The 12,837-nt window shown below is 29.3% G+C and overlaps 1 protein-coding gene across 4 annotated transcripts; it reads right to left on the bottom strand.

Annotated features, from left to right (window-relative positions):
• Positions 1–6,157: 6,157 nt before the first annotated feature.
• On the bottom strand, positions 6,158–12,335 carry LOC114190534 (Nuclear transport factor 2 (NTF2) family protein). 4 transcript variants are annotated; one of them, XR_014996551.1, is made up of 8 exons: positions 12,176–12,335; positions 12,017–12,098; positions 11,827–11,910; positions 11,694–11,733; positions 10,833–10,901; positions 10,593–10,702; positions 6,575–6,719; positions 6,158–6,426 (listed from the first exon to the last, which is right to left on the bottom strand). XR_014996551.1 is itself a non-coding variant. In XM_085675549.1 (7 exons), the coding sequence occupies exons 1-7, from the start codon at positions 12,285–12,287 to the stop codon at positions 6,701–6,703; spliced, it is 516 nt and encodes a 171-aa protein (XP_085531675.1). In that variant the 5' UTR covers positions 12,288–12,335; the 3' UTR covers positions 6,158–6,700. The 4 variants fall into 4 exon arrangements, 2 of the variants coding, with proteins under 2 accessions (XP_085531675.1, XP_027935261.1); XR_014996552.1 differs by having other exon boundaries at positions 6,582–6,719; XM_085675549.1 differs by having other exon boundaries at positions 6,158–6,719.
• Between the last annotated feature and the right edge of the window lie 502 nt (positions 12,336–12,837).

Raw genomic sequence — 12,837 nt, 5'->3', positions numbered from 1 at the left:
ATATAAGATGATATTTAAATTAATGTAAAATAATGAGTTCTTGTATCATCACTCATAACATTTTTTTTGAGAACTATAAAAGTTATTTATTATCCGACATTAAACTTAATATCCTTCTTATATTAATAAGAAAATTTCATATTTATTTAATACACATAAACAAGTAAGCAAGATAATCTACACGATAATAATCACGTCACTTAATTAATAAAAAAGATAACCTATTAATATTCAATTAAAAAATATAAAAATTTTAAATATTCAATAGACAAAATAAGTAACATATAATCAATTAAAAGTGTTTAAATTTATTATGAACTTTTGAAACTTAATTAAACCTAAATTTAATAATAGAGAACATTTATGAAATTTTCAAACTATGATGATAAAAGGTAAAAAAAAAAAAAAGTTTAGATAGCAAAATTATAGAAATTAGATTATGGTTAAAAAGTGATATGTGTAACTAAACCTAATGTTTTCAATTATTGTTTGCTTTGATATTTTGTTAAGAAAAAAGAAAAAAGAAAAATCTTCTGCCTGTAAGTTGCAAGTTTGCCATGCTGGTCTGGCAGAATAAAACTTAACTCTTTTTTTAACTCTCTTTTTCAACATTAAACCCTACCCTTTAAGCTACAACTACGTAAGCATAAAAATAAATAATTTATTCTTCTTCTTCTTCCTTCTTTTCATTCAAAGAAAGTAGGAAAAGAAAAGGTAGAAAACCAAACTGAAGTGACCCAAAGTATATATTGGTAGCAAAGTGTGAAAGGCTTTTAAAGATAGGTATAATTTGATCCTTAATGCACTAAAAGATGCAAAGAACCAGACAAAAATTAAATTCACTTTCTTTAACAGAAAAATTTGCCCAAATTAATATGTGCCTTCCCTTACTTACAAGAAACCTACGGCTCCTTTTCCAAAAGATTGTGTCACTTTTCTTTGCAATTTAGCATATAATGGAAATTATCTTCAACACATACACTCATAGCTTTAATAAACAAATATGTAAATTCAACCGTAATTATAATATAAAATAATATTATGTATTCTTTATAAATGTTAGAAGATCCATATCAATTAGAGATAGGGCCACTTTATATTATATAAGTGGGGTGCAAATATCGTTTTACAAGCTGGTTGTGTAGGGTTGAGTTAGGCTTATACTCCACTTCTAACATGCCTATTTTAGCGAAATTTCTTGAACATTTTGTTCCACCTGTTATCGGGCCGCTAACAGACCACCCACGCACGAGATGAATATACCTTGGTGTGAGGGGATATGTTGAAAGTTCCACATCGACTAGAGATAAAGCCACTTCATATTATATAAGTGGGGTGCAAACCTCACCTTACAAGCTGGTTTTATGAGATTGAGTTAAGCTTAAACTCTACTTCTAACAATATTAAACAAGATTTACTAAATAGATAAAACATAAATGAAATATAAGAGTAAGAACATTTTTAACTTAAATCTATGATACAATCAATTTATGATTTTTATATATATATATATATATATAATATTCAATTTTTCATTTTTACTTAATATAAAACTTGAATCCATATTTGAATTTCTAACCATTTTATAGACCACATGCATCAAAGTAAGTTCATATGTATTCATTAAAATGTTTTAGTCCAACACTTATACTTATATTTTTAGTTGAAAATATTCAAAAAACCTATTATGAGAATTAGAGACATATTTTTAAATAAAAGTGAACTAAACAAATTCTCACCATATGCATAGATGATGATTAAAATTAAAAAAAAAAACACTACAAGAAAATTAAGTATTATTGATAGACAGAATCCATTGTTAGTAACAAAAATTTGTCAATAATTTAAGTTTATTATGAATTATCAACGACTATAAGTTCGTCGATAAAGTCTTCGTTAATAAATTTTACTGATGGATCCCATAATTCTTTAATAATTACCCAAGTCTCAAATCCATTTGTAAATTCGTTGGTAAAAATCAAGATTGGGTTCTTATTCTCTCTGTTCTCTTCCTCTTCTTTTTCATTTTTTTTCTTCTTCTTTCTCCTCTCCTACTCCTTGTGCCTCCTATGTCGTTGTTGCTATGCAATGTTCACCACCACTATTGTCACCATTGTCGTGACGTCCATTACTACTATTACATCTTCATTCTCCTCCTCTTCTTCCTCCATCTCCAATTCCAGTCACCATTGTTGTCTAGCCTTCGCGTCACCATCACACCTCCAACTTGTTGTCGTGCCTTCATGTCATCGTCGTGCCTCCACATTGCTATGACATTGATGCTTGCGTGATTGACTCCAACTTCTTCTTTCCCTTTTCCTTATCCTCTTATTTCTTCTCTCTCTTTTTCTTCTTCTTTTACCCATCTCCCCTTAATGAAACATATCATTAGACTAGACGAAAAATTTGTTGCTCAATTTACTGACGGATTTGCGTACAAAATTTTTTATCAATAATAGGAGTTACAAGTTATTGAGAAATTTATCGATGAAATTGGTCGACAGACAAATTATCGACAAAAATATCTATTGATAATACAAATTCCAAATTTACAAATGAATTTTACTAACAAATTCATCTACAACAAAAATATCCATCGATAATTTAAGTTCTAAAATCTATCTATACATTTGGATTTTCTAACAAATCTATTTCCGCAGATAAAAAAAGTTCCTCAACAATAACGAAAATTCTTGTTGTGAAAATACTTTAAAATCACACCATCAATTTAAATATTTGCACTTACATAAAAATAATTATCTTAGATTAGATGATGCACTTTATAAATACATGCTGGTGCAAAAACAAACACTTCATTTTCATTGTTCTTCTAAGGAAAAAGGCAATTGGGTACGAGGTTGGCAACAAGAATGGTGAGTGGAAGGTATTATTAGAGTATTAATTTGTGATATTCAAGAAGAAGAAAAAAAACAAACACTACCCTCAAACTTATGTATCCATGCATAGGGATTTGTACTTACAAACTTTCATAACGAAATAAATATTAATTCAAATTTGAACAGAATGAAAACTATATCCACTACAAATATTTTTTATTATTATTTTGTTTTGAGTTGAAATCTAATATACCATTTTCAACATTGCTACGCATGTTATCCACTATCTTACTATGAATTACTTTATTATGTAAAAGTAAAGTGAGGCAAACCAAGTTCTTGAGCACCGTACCCATTAGAACAAGATGGGATGTGATATAACACAAATTCCTTTTTGTCAAAAAGCAGGGCTTAATATGATTATTGTTTTTTAATACCAAAAAATCACGTTCATACTTCTTAATCTGTCCATATCTGACTTGATGGTGTGTAGGAGTACTAATAAATTCAAATATTAAATAAAATCTTTCCAGATTTTCTACTTGTAACAGTAATTTGTTCTTCCATCAATAATATATATTAATTTAGGTTGCTTTGTTGAAGAGGGACAGAGGATTGAACCAATCCCCATGAATAATTATACACAATCTGACAGGAAAAAGAGACTTTTGTAGACTAAATCTTTATAGGATCAAGAGAAAATTGAGAATGTGTATCAGGTGTTATTTTATGAAGAAATAGTCCATAATAGACTGCTGCTGCTGATATTTCATAAAATATTATACAAATAATCAAGAACGTGCTTCAACTCAGAAAATTTTGGAATGCAAAACGAATAGAAGGTTATTCGGTTCTGCTTATAATTATTCAGTCAAGTCTTAATTATTGGCTAATACAAGGGATGCGGATTAGTTCATAGGTTGTAAACTTTTTTTAGGGTGAAATATATCGTTGGTCTCTTAATTTTTAACGAATTGGAATTAGTCTATTTTAAAATTTTGGACGAATTTAATTTTTCATCTTTCGAAATATGTGAATTTAGTTTTTTTAATCAAATTTTATTAGGTTTATTTGATGTTTCGTACGTATTTTAGGATTGTATTTGAGTTATTTATACTGTTTGACATATTTTTCTTTAATGTTAAGTCAATTACTATTATGAAACACACTTGAAATGTCAACTAAATTTAACAAAATTTGATTAGAAGAACTAGATCCACGTATTTCGAAAGATAAAGGACTAAATTGATCAAAAATTTCGAAATAGACTAATTTCAAAATTCACTGAAAATTAAAGGATAAAAAGCATATTTAACTTTTTTTTATAATTTGTGAATGTGGGAAACAAGGAGTCAAATTAATTCTAAATATATTAATCATTCATTTTGGATCTAACTTAACTTTATAAAACATGTAAAATAAAAATTGTACTTGTACTTGTATATTGTAAATTATTTTATTTTTAGTCGATGTAAAAGATCTAATACACTTTTATTCTGCTAAATCATATACATTTTGAGTTTGAGCCTAAATATTAATGGTGATTCTATATAGATTCAATAAATGATAAATCTCATTAAGATAAATTTCAGATGATTCTAATATCATCATAAGATGTAAAAGTGTAATTCAATCTCGTAAAACTGATTTATAAGATATAGTTTGTATTTGTTTATATGCTGAATTTCTAGTCAAGATGAATCTCCGACTCATATTTTCACTCTAAAATTTTTGTGCCATTTTTTTATTTTGTTGAATGATAAATTGTCAAAACAAAATAACTTCTAGATACTAGAAGGCAAAGTGTGAAATGGAATGTTGAGACTTTTGTAATAAAAATTCATCCAGATAATTAGTGTAAAAACCTAATTTCATCCTGTTGCAGCTATTTAACTAATCCTTAAACATTCGAGAATCTTCTTAAAAAGGATTGTCTATTGTCTAAGTAGGAAAAACGATGTCCAAAGATTTGAGTCCATACTTAATGAAAGTGTTTAGATATTCAAACCCCACACCTACGAAAAAGAAAAGAGTTTATAATCCTCAATCACTTATGTTAAACCGCATTAGCTTTATTTTCTTTTGTTTAGGACTTTGTTTTCCAAACAACTTCTATTATGTTTCGAAAAAAAAGAAGACTTTTATACAAGAGATTAATATCTTCAAGAGAATGTAGTTTATGTGTAAAAGGAATTATAAATCATCTTTATAATAAATTTATTAATTTTTATGATATTTATTTTAAAAAATATTAGTTTGGGGTGTTATGGGTCATTTGGGGTGACAAAGAACTGCAATATTCAAAGCAAAGAACAAAAGTTGCACTGCCTTTGAAAAGTATCAACATTTTGAATGCTTTAAAGCATTAATGACCCCTAAAAAGAATACAATTAGTGGGGTCATGCTTTTCAAATTCTCTTTATCTTTACTTTTTCTTCCTTTGTAATGATTTATAGATCATATTTGTAAGATTTAAAGTATCCAAAACGACTGGTGCAATATCTTGGTATCTAAAGAACCTTTTGGCCGTTGGGATGCGTTGTGCAATGATCATAGGTTGCAGGTTTATGACGATAAAATAAGGTTACTTAAATAAAATGATAATATATGTACCAAAGAGTTCAAATAATTGACATTGGATAGAAGCTACCAGTCGACACCAACATTACTTGTTGCGAATGAAATTGGATTTAAATATTTTGAGTAAAATTTTCACTTTAATTAGGATTAAATATGATTTTGGTCTTTAATTTTTGATAAAAATCGAAATTAGTCTCTTTTTTAAATTTTAGTCCAATTTAGTTTTTTAACTTTAAAAAAATTTAACCAAATTTTGTTAAATTTAATTGTCATTTTAAATATGTTTTTCAACTAATATTGAAACAAAAATGTGTAAAAATATATAAAACGACATAAACAACTTCAATACTGTCATGAAATGTATTTGAAACGCCGAATAAACTTAACAAAATTTGGTTAAACAAATTAAATTTACACATTTATAAAGTTGGAGGACTAAATATTGAACCAAAGTTTGAAAGTGAGACTAATTCCAATTTTCAATAAAATTTACGGACCAAAAACATATTTAACCCTTTTAATTATTATCTTTATAGAAAACATAGTTAAAAGGAGAGAATCATATTTATATTATCAGAAATTTTAAAATAGCAAACATTTTTTTTGGTAGAATAAAACTGTTTTTATGTAAAATTTGTTTGAGTTCCCTTGTAAAGTGAGATTTCTGACTTAGTAGGATCTAAATTAAAAACTTTTTATAGTATTGAGGCAAGGAGATAGTGGCATATGAGATTGGCATGGAGACAAAGTTTCCACAGCTTGAGCTTTTGCAGTCTTTAGGAAAGAAAGAGGGAAAACAATAAAGTTTGAATGGGTGTGTTCCCTTTATGCTTAGAAGGCCACCCTCTTTTTAGTTCTCTCTTCTTTCTATTATTACAAGTGAATTTTTGCATGAAAGTAAGGGATTTCTCGGATCTAGAACTCCCAATAATCAGTGTATAATTGTGGACATTTCTCTCAGACACATTCACAGCATCATCTGTGCAGTGACCTTGGATCCTTCAACTAGCTGGGGACAAACAAAGATGGATCCATAAGGTCATTAGTGGGAGGAATGTTGTGTAGGAATGACCTTTGTTCTAAAGGCTAATATGACCAGTCAAAAAGTTAACGAGGATGGCTACACAAAAGTTAAAAAATTCCAACAAAACACTCACTGCTTACAAAGTTCTTTTGAGATCCTTCCTTATTTTGGGCTTATGGTAAGGGCTTTGGGAAAACACAGCATGTAACAAGAAGTCCATTTCCTTCCTCTTTCATCATATTTATTTTTTTATTTCTCATCACGCTAAATGTACCAAGCTACATGTAAATTATACATTTCAGTTTTAGCATGTATAAGTATAATAAACTTCAAGAAAATGTGCAATATGAAGCATTATGTATATTTTACCTAAAAGTACAGAACCACATCATGATATGATAAAAATAATATTTTACCCCTCACAGAAAAATACACACTGCACATGCATTAATATGTTTATTCGAGTTATTAATAGAGATAGGAGATAAATAGATATTTACCTTGGATTGACGTGACCAGTTCGACAAATTATGTTTCATCAAAATATATTCTACTATTCATCATAGCCACAAGAAATAAACATTCTTTTATCAGCAAAATAATATATCAGGGGTGCAGTAATTGCAAATACGGGCCACAACAAATAAACATGATAGTACATATATGCTTTACAAACAACGTGAGGTACGAACATGAAGTCGCATATACAGGCCCATATGATAAAACTTATAGTATTTTGCAAGGACTTTTGTTGTTCACACACTAGGGTCCTTCCCGAACCTCATAAGCACATGCGTTGCAAGCATTGACCCTCTGCGAGTTATTTCTGCTATTCGTCCGAGAAATGGCACCTTCGCCGTTTCTCTATTCGTAATTGGTTTTTTGTCCCACCTATTGGGTTTGTAAACATAAAATTTAGTCACATAGGTGGAGTTATTATTGCTTACACTAAAGCATTGATGAAGTATTTACATTTTGTTTTTGGAACATAGAAGAAACATTTACCCGAGCCTTCAGTTATTTTTAGTTGGTATAGCAAAAACAATATATTGACTTAGTTTCTACGGCCCTAAATGTTGTATAATTTATAGTTTATTCAACTCATTTCCATCACAGGAAACTAGGATGCATTTGTGAAGCATGCGAGTTAAAATGAACCAAATCATAGATACACACTTCTGAAAAACAAGCAAAGCGCTTTTGCAAATTTGCCCGTCCTTTGCAAGTTCTAATAACCAATGTACCCTGGCTTGAGTGTCTAAACACCGAGTTTCAATTGATCACGACTATGTAAAAGCTTAGTTAGTTGACATGCTTTTTACCCTGTATAGCAAAGGTATTTGTAAATTATGAAAAATATGAAAACAAGTAATTTTTTTTTAAATTAAGAAAACTTTTTATCTACTTCATTACTTTATTAAAAGAATAATAGATAAAAACTAAAATATAAAATACGGGCTTTGAAGTTTTCAAACAGGAAAAAACCTTAAACATTACTTTAACTAATAAATCCTACCTTCCCTGTACATAAATCTCTTTTTGACTATGGTCAAATATTTACATAAATGCTACGATTAGTGACACTCATCATCTCACTCGTTCTCCATAATGATTTTTTTTTTATTAATTAATTAATTAATGGGAGGAGAGAAAACTGTGATCGCACAATTTATCTTGATGACAATCATCTTTTCCCATCATGGGAGGAATTATCTTATTAATTTACAACAATGGTTGTATATTGACTAAAAATATATAGTTAAGGATATTAGGTAGAAAATTGTCTATGTTGCTACTGCTCCAAAGGATTACGAGAGACTAATCTAATATGCTTTTATTTCTCCCTCAAAAATGCGTGTATTATGTAAACTTCTATTTACTGGGCTTTCAGTTGATAAACAGGTACAAATATTAATGGGCTTCCAGTTGATAAAGAGATACAGGTAGAGGGCTGAATTGATACTCCACGTGTTCTCTTAAAAAGGATAAAGAGTAGTCATACATTACCTTCTCTTTTTTTTAACTTAAAATAGTTGTATGTATTTGGTGTTAACTCTAGGATATTTCTGCGGATTTACAGTGTCAACAACTCATTTAATTATTTTCATTAATTAATTCCCCACGGGGTGTCTTATTGAAACTCATCTAACTAACTATCGTAACTTTTATTATTTAAATAATTTGGAGATGAGAAATTATAACAAATTTCAACAAAATGTTTCGTTGCAAATTGTCGTGCACACTAGTTGAGGATATGTAAAGTTGATAGGTAATACTTCTGTGAAACATATAAAGAATGATATACCCGATTTTCTGATTCAAAAATATTTTGATATAACCACTAGATCAAGAAGAAATTCTTCTCGTATACAAGTCCTTTGACAATTTGAACTTAGATGAATACTTATGGTGTAACTTGTGAAAATCTCGGTCTTACGACTTGTACTAGCTTTTTCGGAGGTAGAATGAGTCAATACATTGACAATTTCTCTACATTTTTTGATGTAGAATTCTTTATATGTTGAAATATGGGAGTTATTCTTGCTATCGAGTATTTTAAGGAAGATTGTTTTAGATGTAATTGGTTAGAAAGTAATGTTAGAGTTATGTAAGACTTTACTTAATTGTTCCTTGGTTTAAGAGGAAAAATGGAGAAAATGCTTGAATATATGTAAAAGAATAAAAGAATAGAGTTTAAGTGCTATCATAATTATAATTATAGGTAGGAAAATCATTGAGGATAAGTTAGTTTCCATAGGATTAAAAAATAAAATTCGTTATAAATTTTATGATATTGTATATGTCGTCTAGGTTGTTCTTGATTTTTTTTTTCATGACAGGTATAATGTTTCTATATTTAGAGTTGTTTTGAAAGAAATTTGCTATGTACTTTTTGTGCATGGACTTGGTTTGAATTCTCATATTTTGTTATTATTTTTATTTTTTTAATAATATTTTTCATTTTAAAAAAAAACATATTATTGTAGTAAAAATAATTTATGGAAAAAATTGAGAGAGAAATAAAATATTTTTTTACTAGACATCATATTTGATTATTGGGAGGGAAAGGAAGAAATTTTAATAGAGGAGAGAAGAAAGGAAAGGAAGGAAGAAATTTTAATTAAACATTATGTTTGACTGAAAAATTAAGGAAAATATGGATTTTAATGGAGTTAAGAAAAGATAATAGTTTATTTTGTTTGATTCACAAGTATAAGAAATTATAATTATAAAATTAAACTGTAAAAGTATGCGTATATAATAACCATTAGAGCTTGCTATAATACACTCTCTTGCCTTCTATTTATTATTTAAAATTTTATTAGAAGTTACAATTTTATGTAAAGATCCGTTAAATGAGAATACTTGCAAAATTTAATAATTTCAATCAAATAATAAAAAAATATGAATGAAGTGCGTTAGGTTTTGAGTCGATCTGATTTTTAAATCAAACTACTTTCAGTCTTCAAGTATAGCCCCTGGTTATAAAAAAAGTGATAAAGAATTTCAGTCTTCTGTAAACTTTTCTGTGTTCAGCAGCCCTATCAGACATTTTTAGCCATGAACTTCTACGTCAGGGGAACTAATTCTCTTCTAAATTTTAACTACACTCAATTACTCAGCTCTAAACTCATCGTGTTCATCTTAAATATCGAAGTACACTATTAAGAACCTTAACCCAAAAAGATATCGAAGAATAACCTGACGTAAAAATGTTTACTTCGTCAGGGACCACGATTATACCTTTGGGACAAGCACTAAATTATAATCACTTTTACAGTTACTTCAAACCACCATTTATCAGTTTGTATGAAAAAAAGAAAGGCTCCCTCTCTTCATGCACATGCAGAATTGCAGATGCAAGTATACATACGAGCACATAGTGGTAGCATGGCATGATTGTTTTATTATGACTAACTAAATAGATGCGCAAGATAATCTATAAATTACAAGTGAATCTTCTATTCAACATTCACTCCATATGTTCTATTCATTGGCAAAAATATGACTCTTAGACAATATAGGATAAGTTGCAAATATTTCTAGTACTACTAAATTCAAAGTAAGGAGTCCTAAATAATCCTAAAATGTCATTTTGATTTTTTTTTTAAGGAAAGCAGAAAACAGTGTGCTCAGAGATTAATACATACCAGTCCTCATGGCGAACGATTTTACCCTCTTTGAGATACAACTTGATTAGCGATACCATGTCTATATTCCTCCCCAAGAATTTATAGTATTGCTTATTGTCAATTAATATCTGTAAGCAACATCCATCATCTTGGATCATCCAGAGAGATCAAGTACGCACTTGAACTTTTAAACAACACAAAAGATTGAAGTACAATATATATACACTATATAAATTAAGTGACACTAGATTTACTAACCTCTCCATTCCCAGGTGAGATCATATATTCTTTGATACTGTATTCCACAATCTTTGACTCCTTAAATAACTGGGATATATGCAGACAAAAAAGAATTTGGGAATTAGCTCAACATTAAGAAGAAAGAGAAAAGAAAAAACACCTGAAACAAGATAAATTTTGTCTAACACAACTATTGAAAAAACCATTATATAGGAATAGCTAATCTGCTTCTAATATATAAAAAAAAAAAAAAAAAAAAAAAAAAAACCTCTTCCACTCTAAGGAACAAAAAGGAAAAGACATTTCTTACTGTTAAATTACTTCTATCAGGTGCTTGATGACACTAACATTATAGACGCTCAAGGCTTTTCACTATTACTCATATCTTGGTGATACAATGTCAAGAGAGAGATAACAGCGTGACAACAAATTGCAAGCAGGAAGTATTTCATTATACAACGATTTAATTTACAGATAATACTCTCTTTGTATCATCCTTTCAGCCAGTACAAAAAGCATCAAACAGAAGCTTGAATGGAGTCTAATTTATTACTGATAATGGCACATTCATACAACCAACTATTCAGAAACTGTTATATCTTGAACAGAAGTTTGTATATCTTTTGACAAATATCACGAGAACTAAACTTTTGCTTTTAAGTGAAAATAAAATTATCCTCCTACTTTCAGAAAAATAAAATGCAGAGCTTCTATAAATTTGAAGTGCATGAGTTGATTTTAATTTATCGGAGTTCGTATTATCTTTTCCGATAAGTACTTAGCGAGAAATTTAGCCTAATGTTCTGTAACACACAAAGATTTTGAGGCAATCATTTAGAACATCCAAAGCAATAGAACAAAAAAGAAAGTAACGAAAACCTTGGGAAGAGAATAGAATGCTGATTTGATTTGTTTCACTCTGCAGTAAGTATGAATTAAAATCCAGCGTTTAGTGAGTATCTGAGGGAAAAAAAAAAACGAAAAGAAATAACAACAAAACACGCATGCTCACCCGCGAGCACACATGAGCGGATCTTCGAAGGAAGCATTAGCAGCATAGATGTCAAAGTCGCGAGGCGTTGCGCACGATCCATACCTGAAATGAAAACACGGCCTCAAATTAAAACGAAAGAATACGAAGAGAAGAGTTATTGAGAAAAACGGATAGAGAAGTGATGGAAGCAGTGAAAATGTTACGGTACAGATGCAGAATGTGAGGCATTAAGCCATCGGCGTACTTGGCTGCAGCGTAATCGAATGTCCCTTTGAAAGCCCTCTCCCTGCCTTCAAATTCAAGAAAACAAAGCGAAATGAATCGATAGCTTAGAAAGCATTCAGCGATGGTTATTGTATGAGATTACCAACACAGTGAGTAGCCATTGCAAAATTTTTCGGAAGAGAAACCCGATTGTTGACGAAGCGCTGTTGCGCGCTATATACCATTCGTGGCACTCTAGCCATCAACGTGGCCATGCTTCCCTCTCTCTCACACTTCTTATATACGTCTCAAATCAATTCTAATACACTATTAAAACTAATAATATAATATAATATAATGATACAAGTGAATTAATTCACCGATACAGATAAAAATTCATCTATTCTCTTTCTTACGTATTTTATTAATGTAACATAAAAAACTTAAATAACAAAAAGAATCGTGAATAATATTGTATCCACTTAACTATCATTTTTCTTGGCTCGACTTTACTTAGAATCCTTAGTTATCATCAATAATGCATGAATATAAAATTAAAAATGTATTATTATTATTATTATTATTATTATTATTATTATTATTATTATGATCATGCTTAAACCGGTCAAATTAGACTATGTTTTGATAAATTTCTTTTATAGTCTTTCGCTAGTTAAGTTATAGCTTCGTGACATGTTAAAAAACTGCATAATTTTTAATTTTTTAATGTAATCTTGATTGGTGACATGGATGATGAGTTATTACAAAAGTCCTAAAACTTGGATTAATATATAAAGTGTTTGGGTCAACAAAAATTATAATTAA

Source organism: Vigna unguiculata, chromosome 7, assembly GCF_037176805.1.
Source record: "Vigna unguiculata cultivar grain cowpea cultivar isolate G323 ecotype 2 chromosome 7, ASM3717680v1, whole genome shotgun sequence".
Classification (NCBI taxonomy): Eukaryota; Viridiplantae; Streptophyta; class Magnoliopsida; order Fabales; family Fabaceae; genus Vigna; species Vigna unguiculata.
The sequence above is the reverse complement of the archived record's forward strand: the minus strand, read 5'-3'. Positions and strand labels throughout refer to the sequence as shown.

Coding starts and splice junctions, on each gene's coding strand:
- LOC114190534 (XM_028079460.2), bottom strand. CDS start 12,287: ATGGCCACGTTGATGGCTAGAGTGCCACGAATGGTATATAGCGCGCAA. Junction 11,734..11,826: donor CCGCTCATGTGTGCTCGCGG/GTGAGCATGCGT, acceptor TACTTACTGCAG/AGTGAAACAAATCAAATCAG. Junction 10,703..10,832: donor TCTCACCTGGGAATGGAGAG/GTTAGTAAATCT, acceptor TGTTGCTTACAG/ATATTAATTGACAATAAGCA.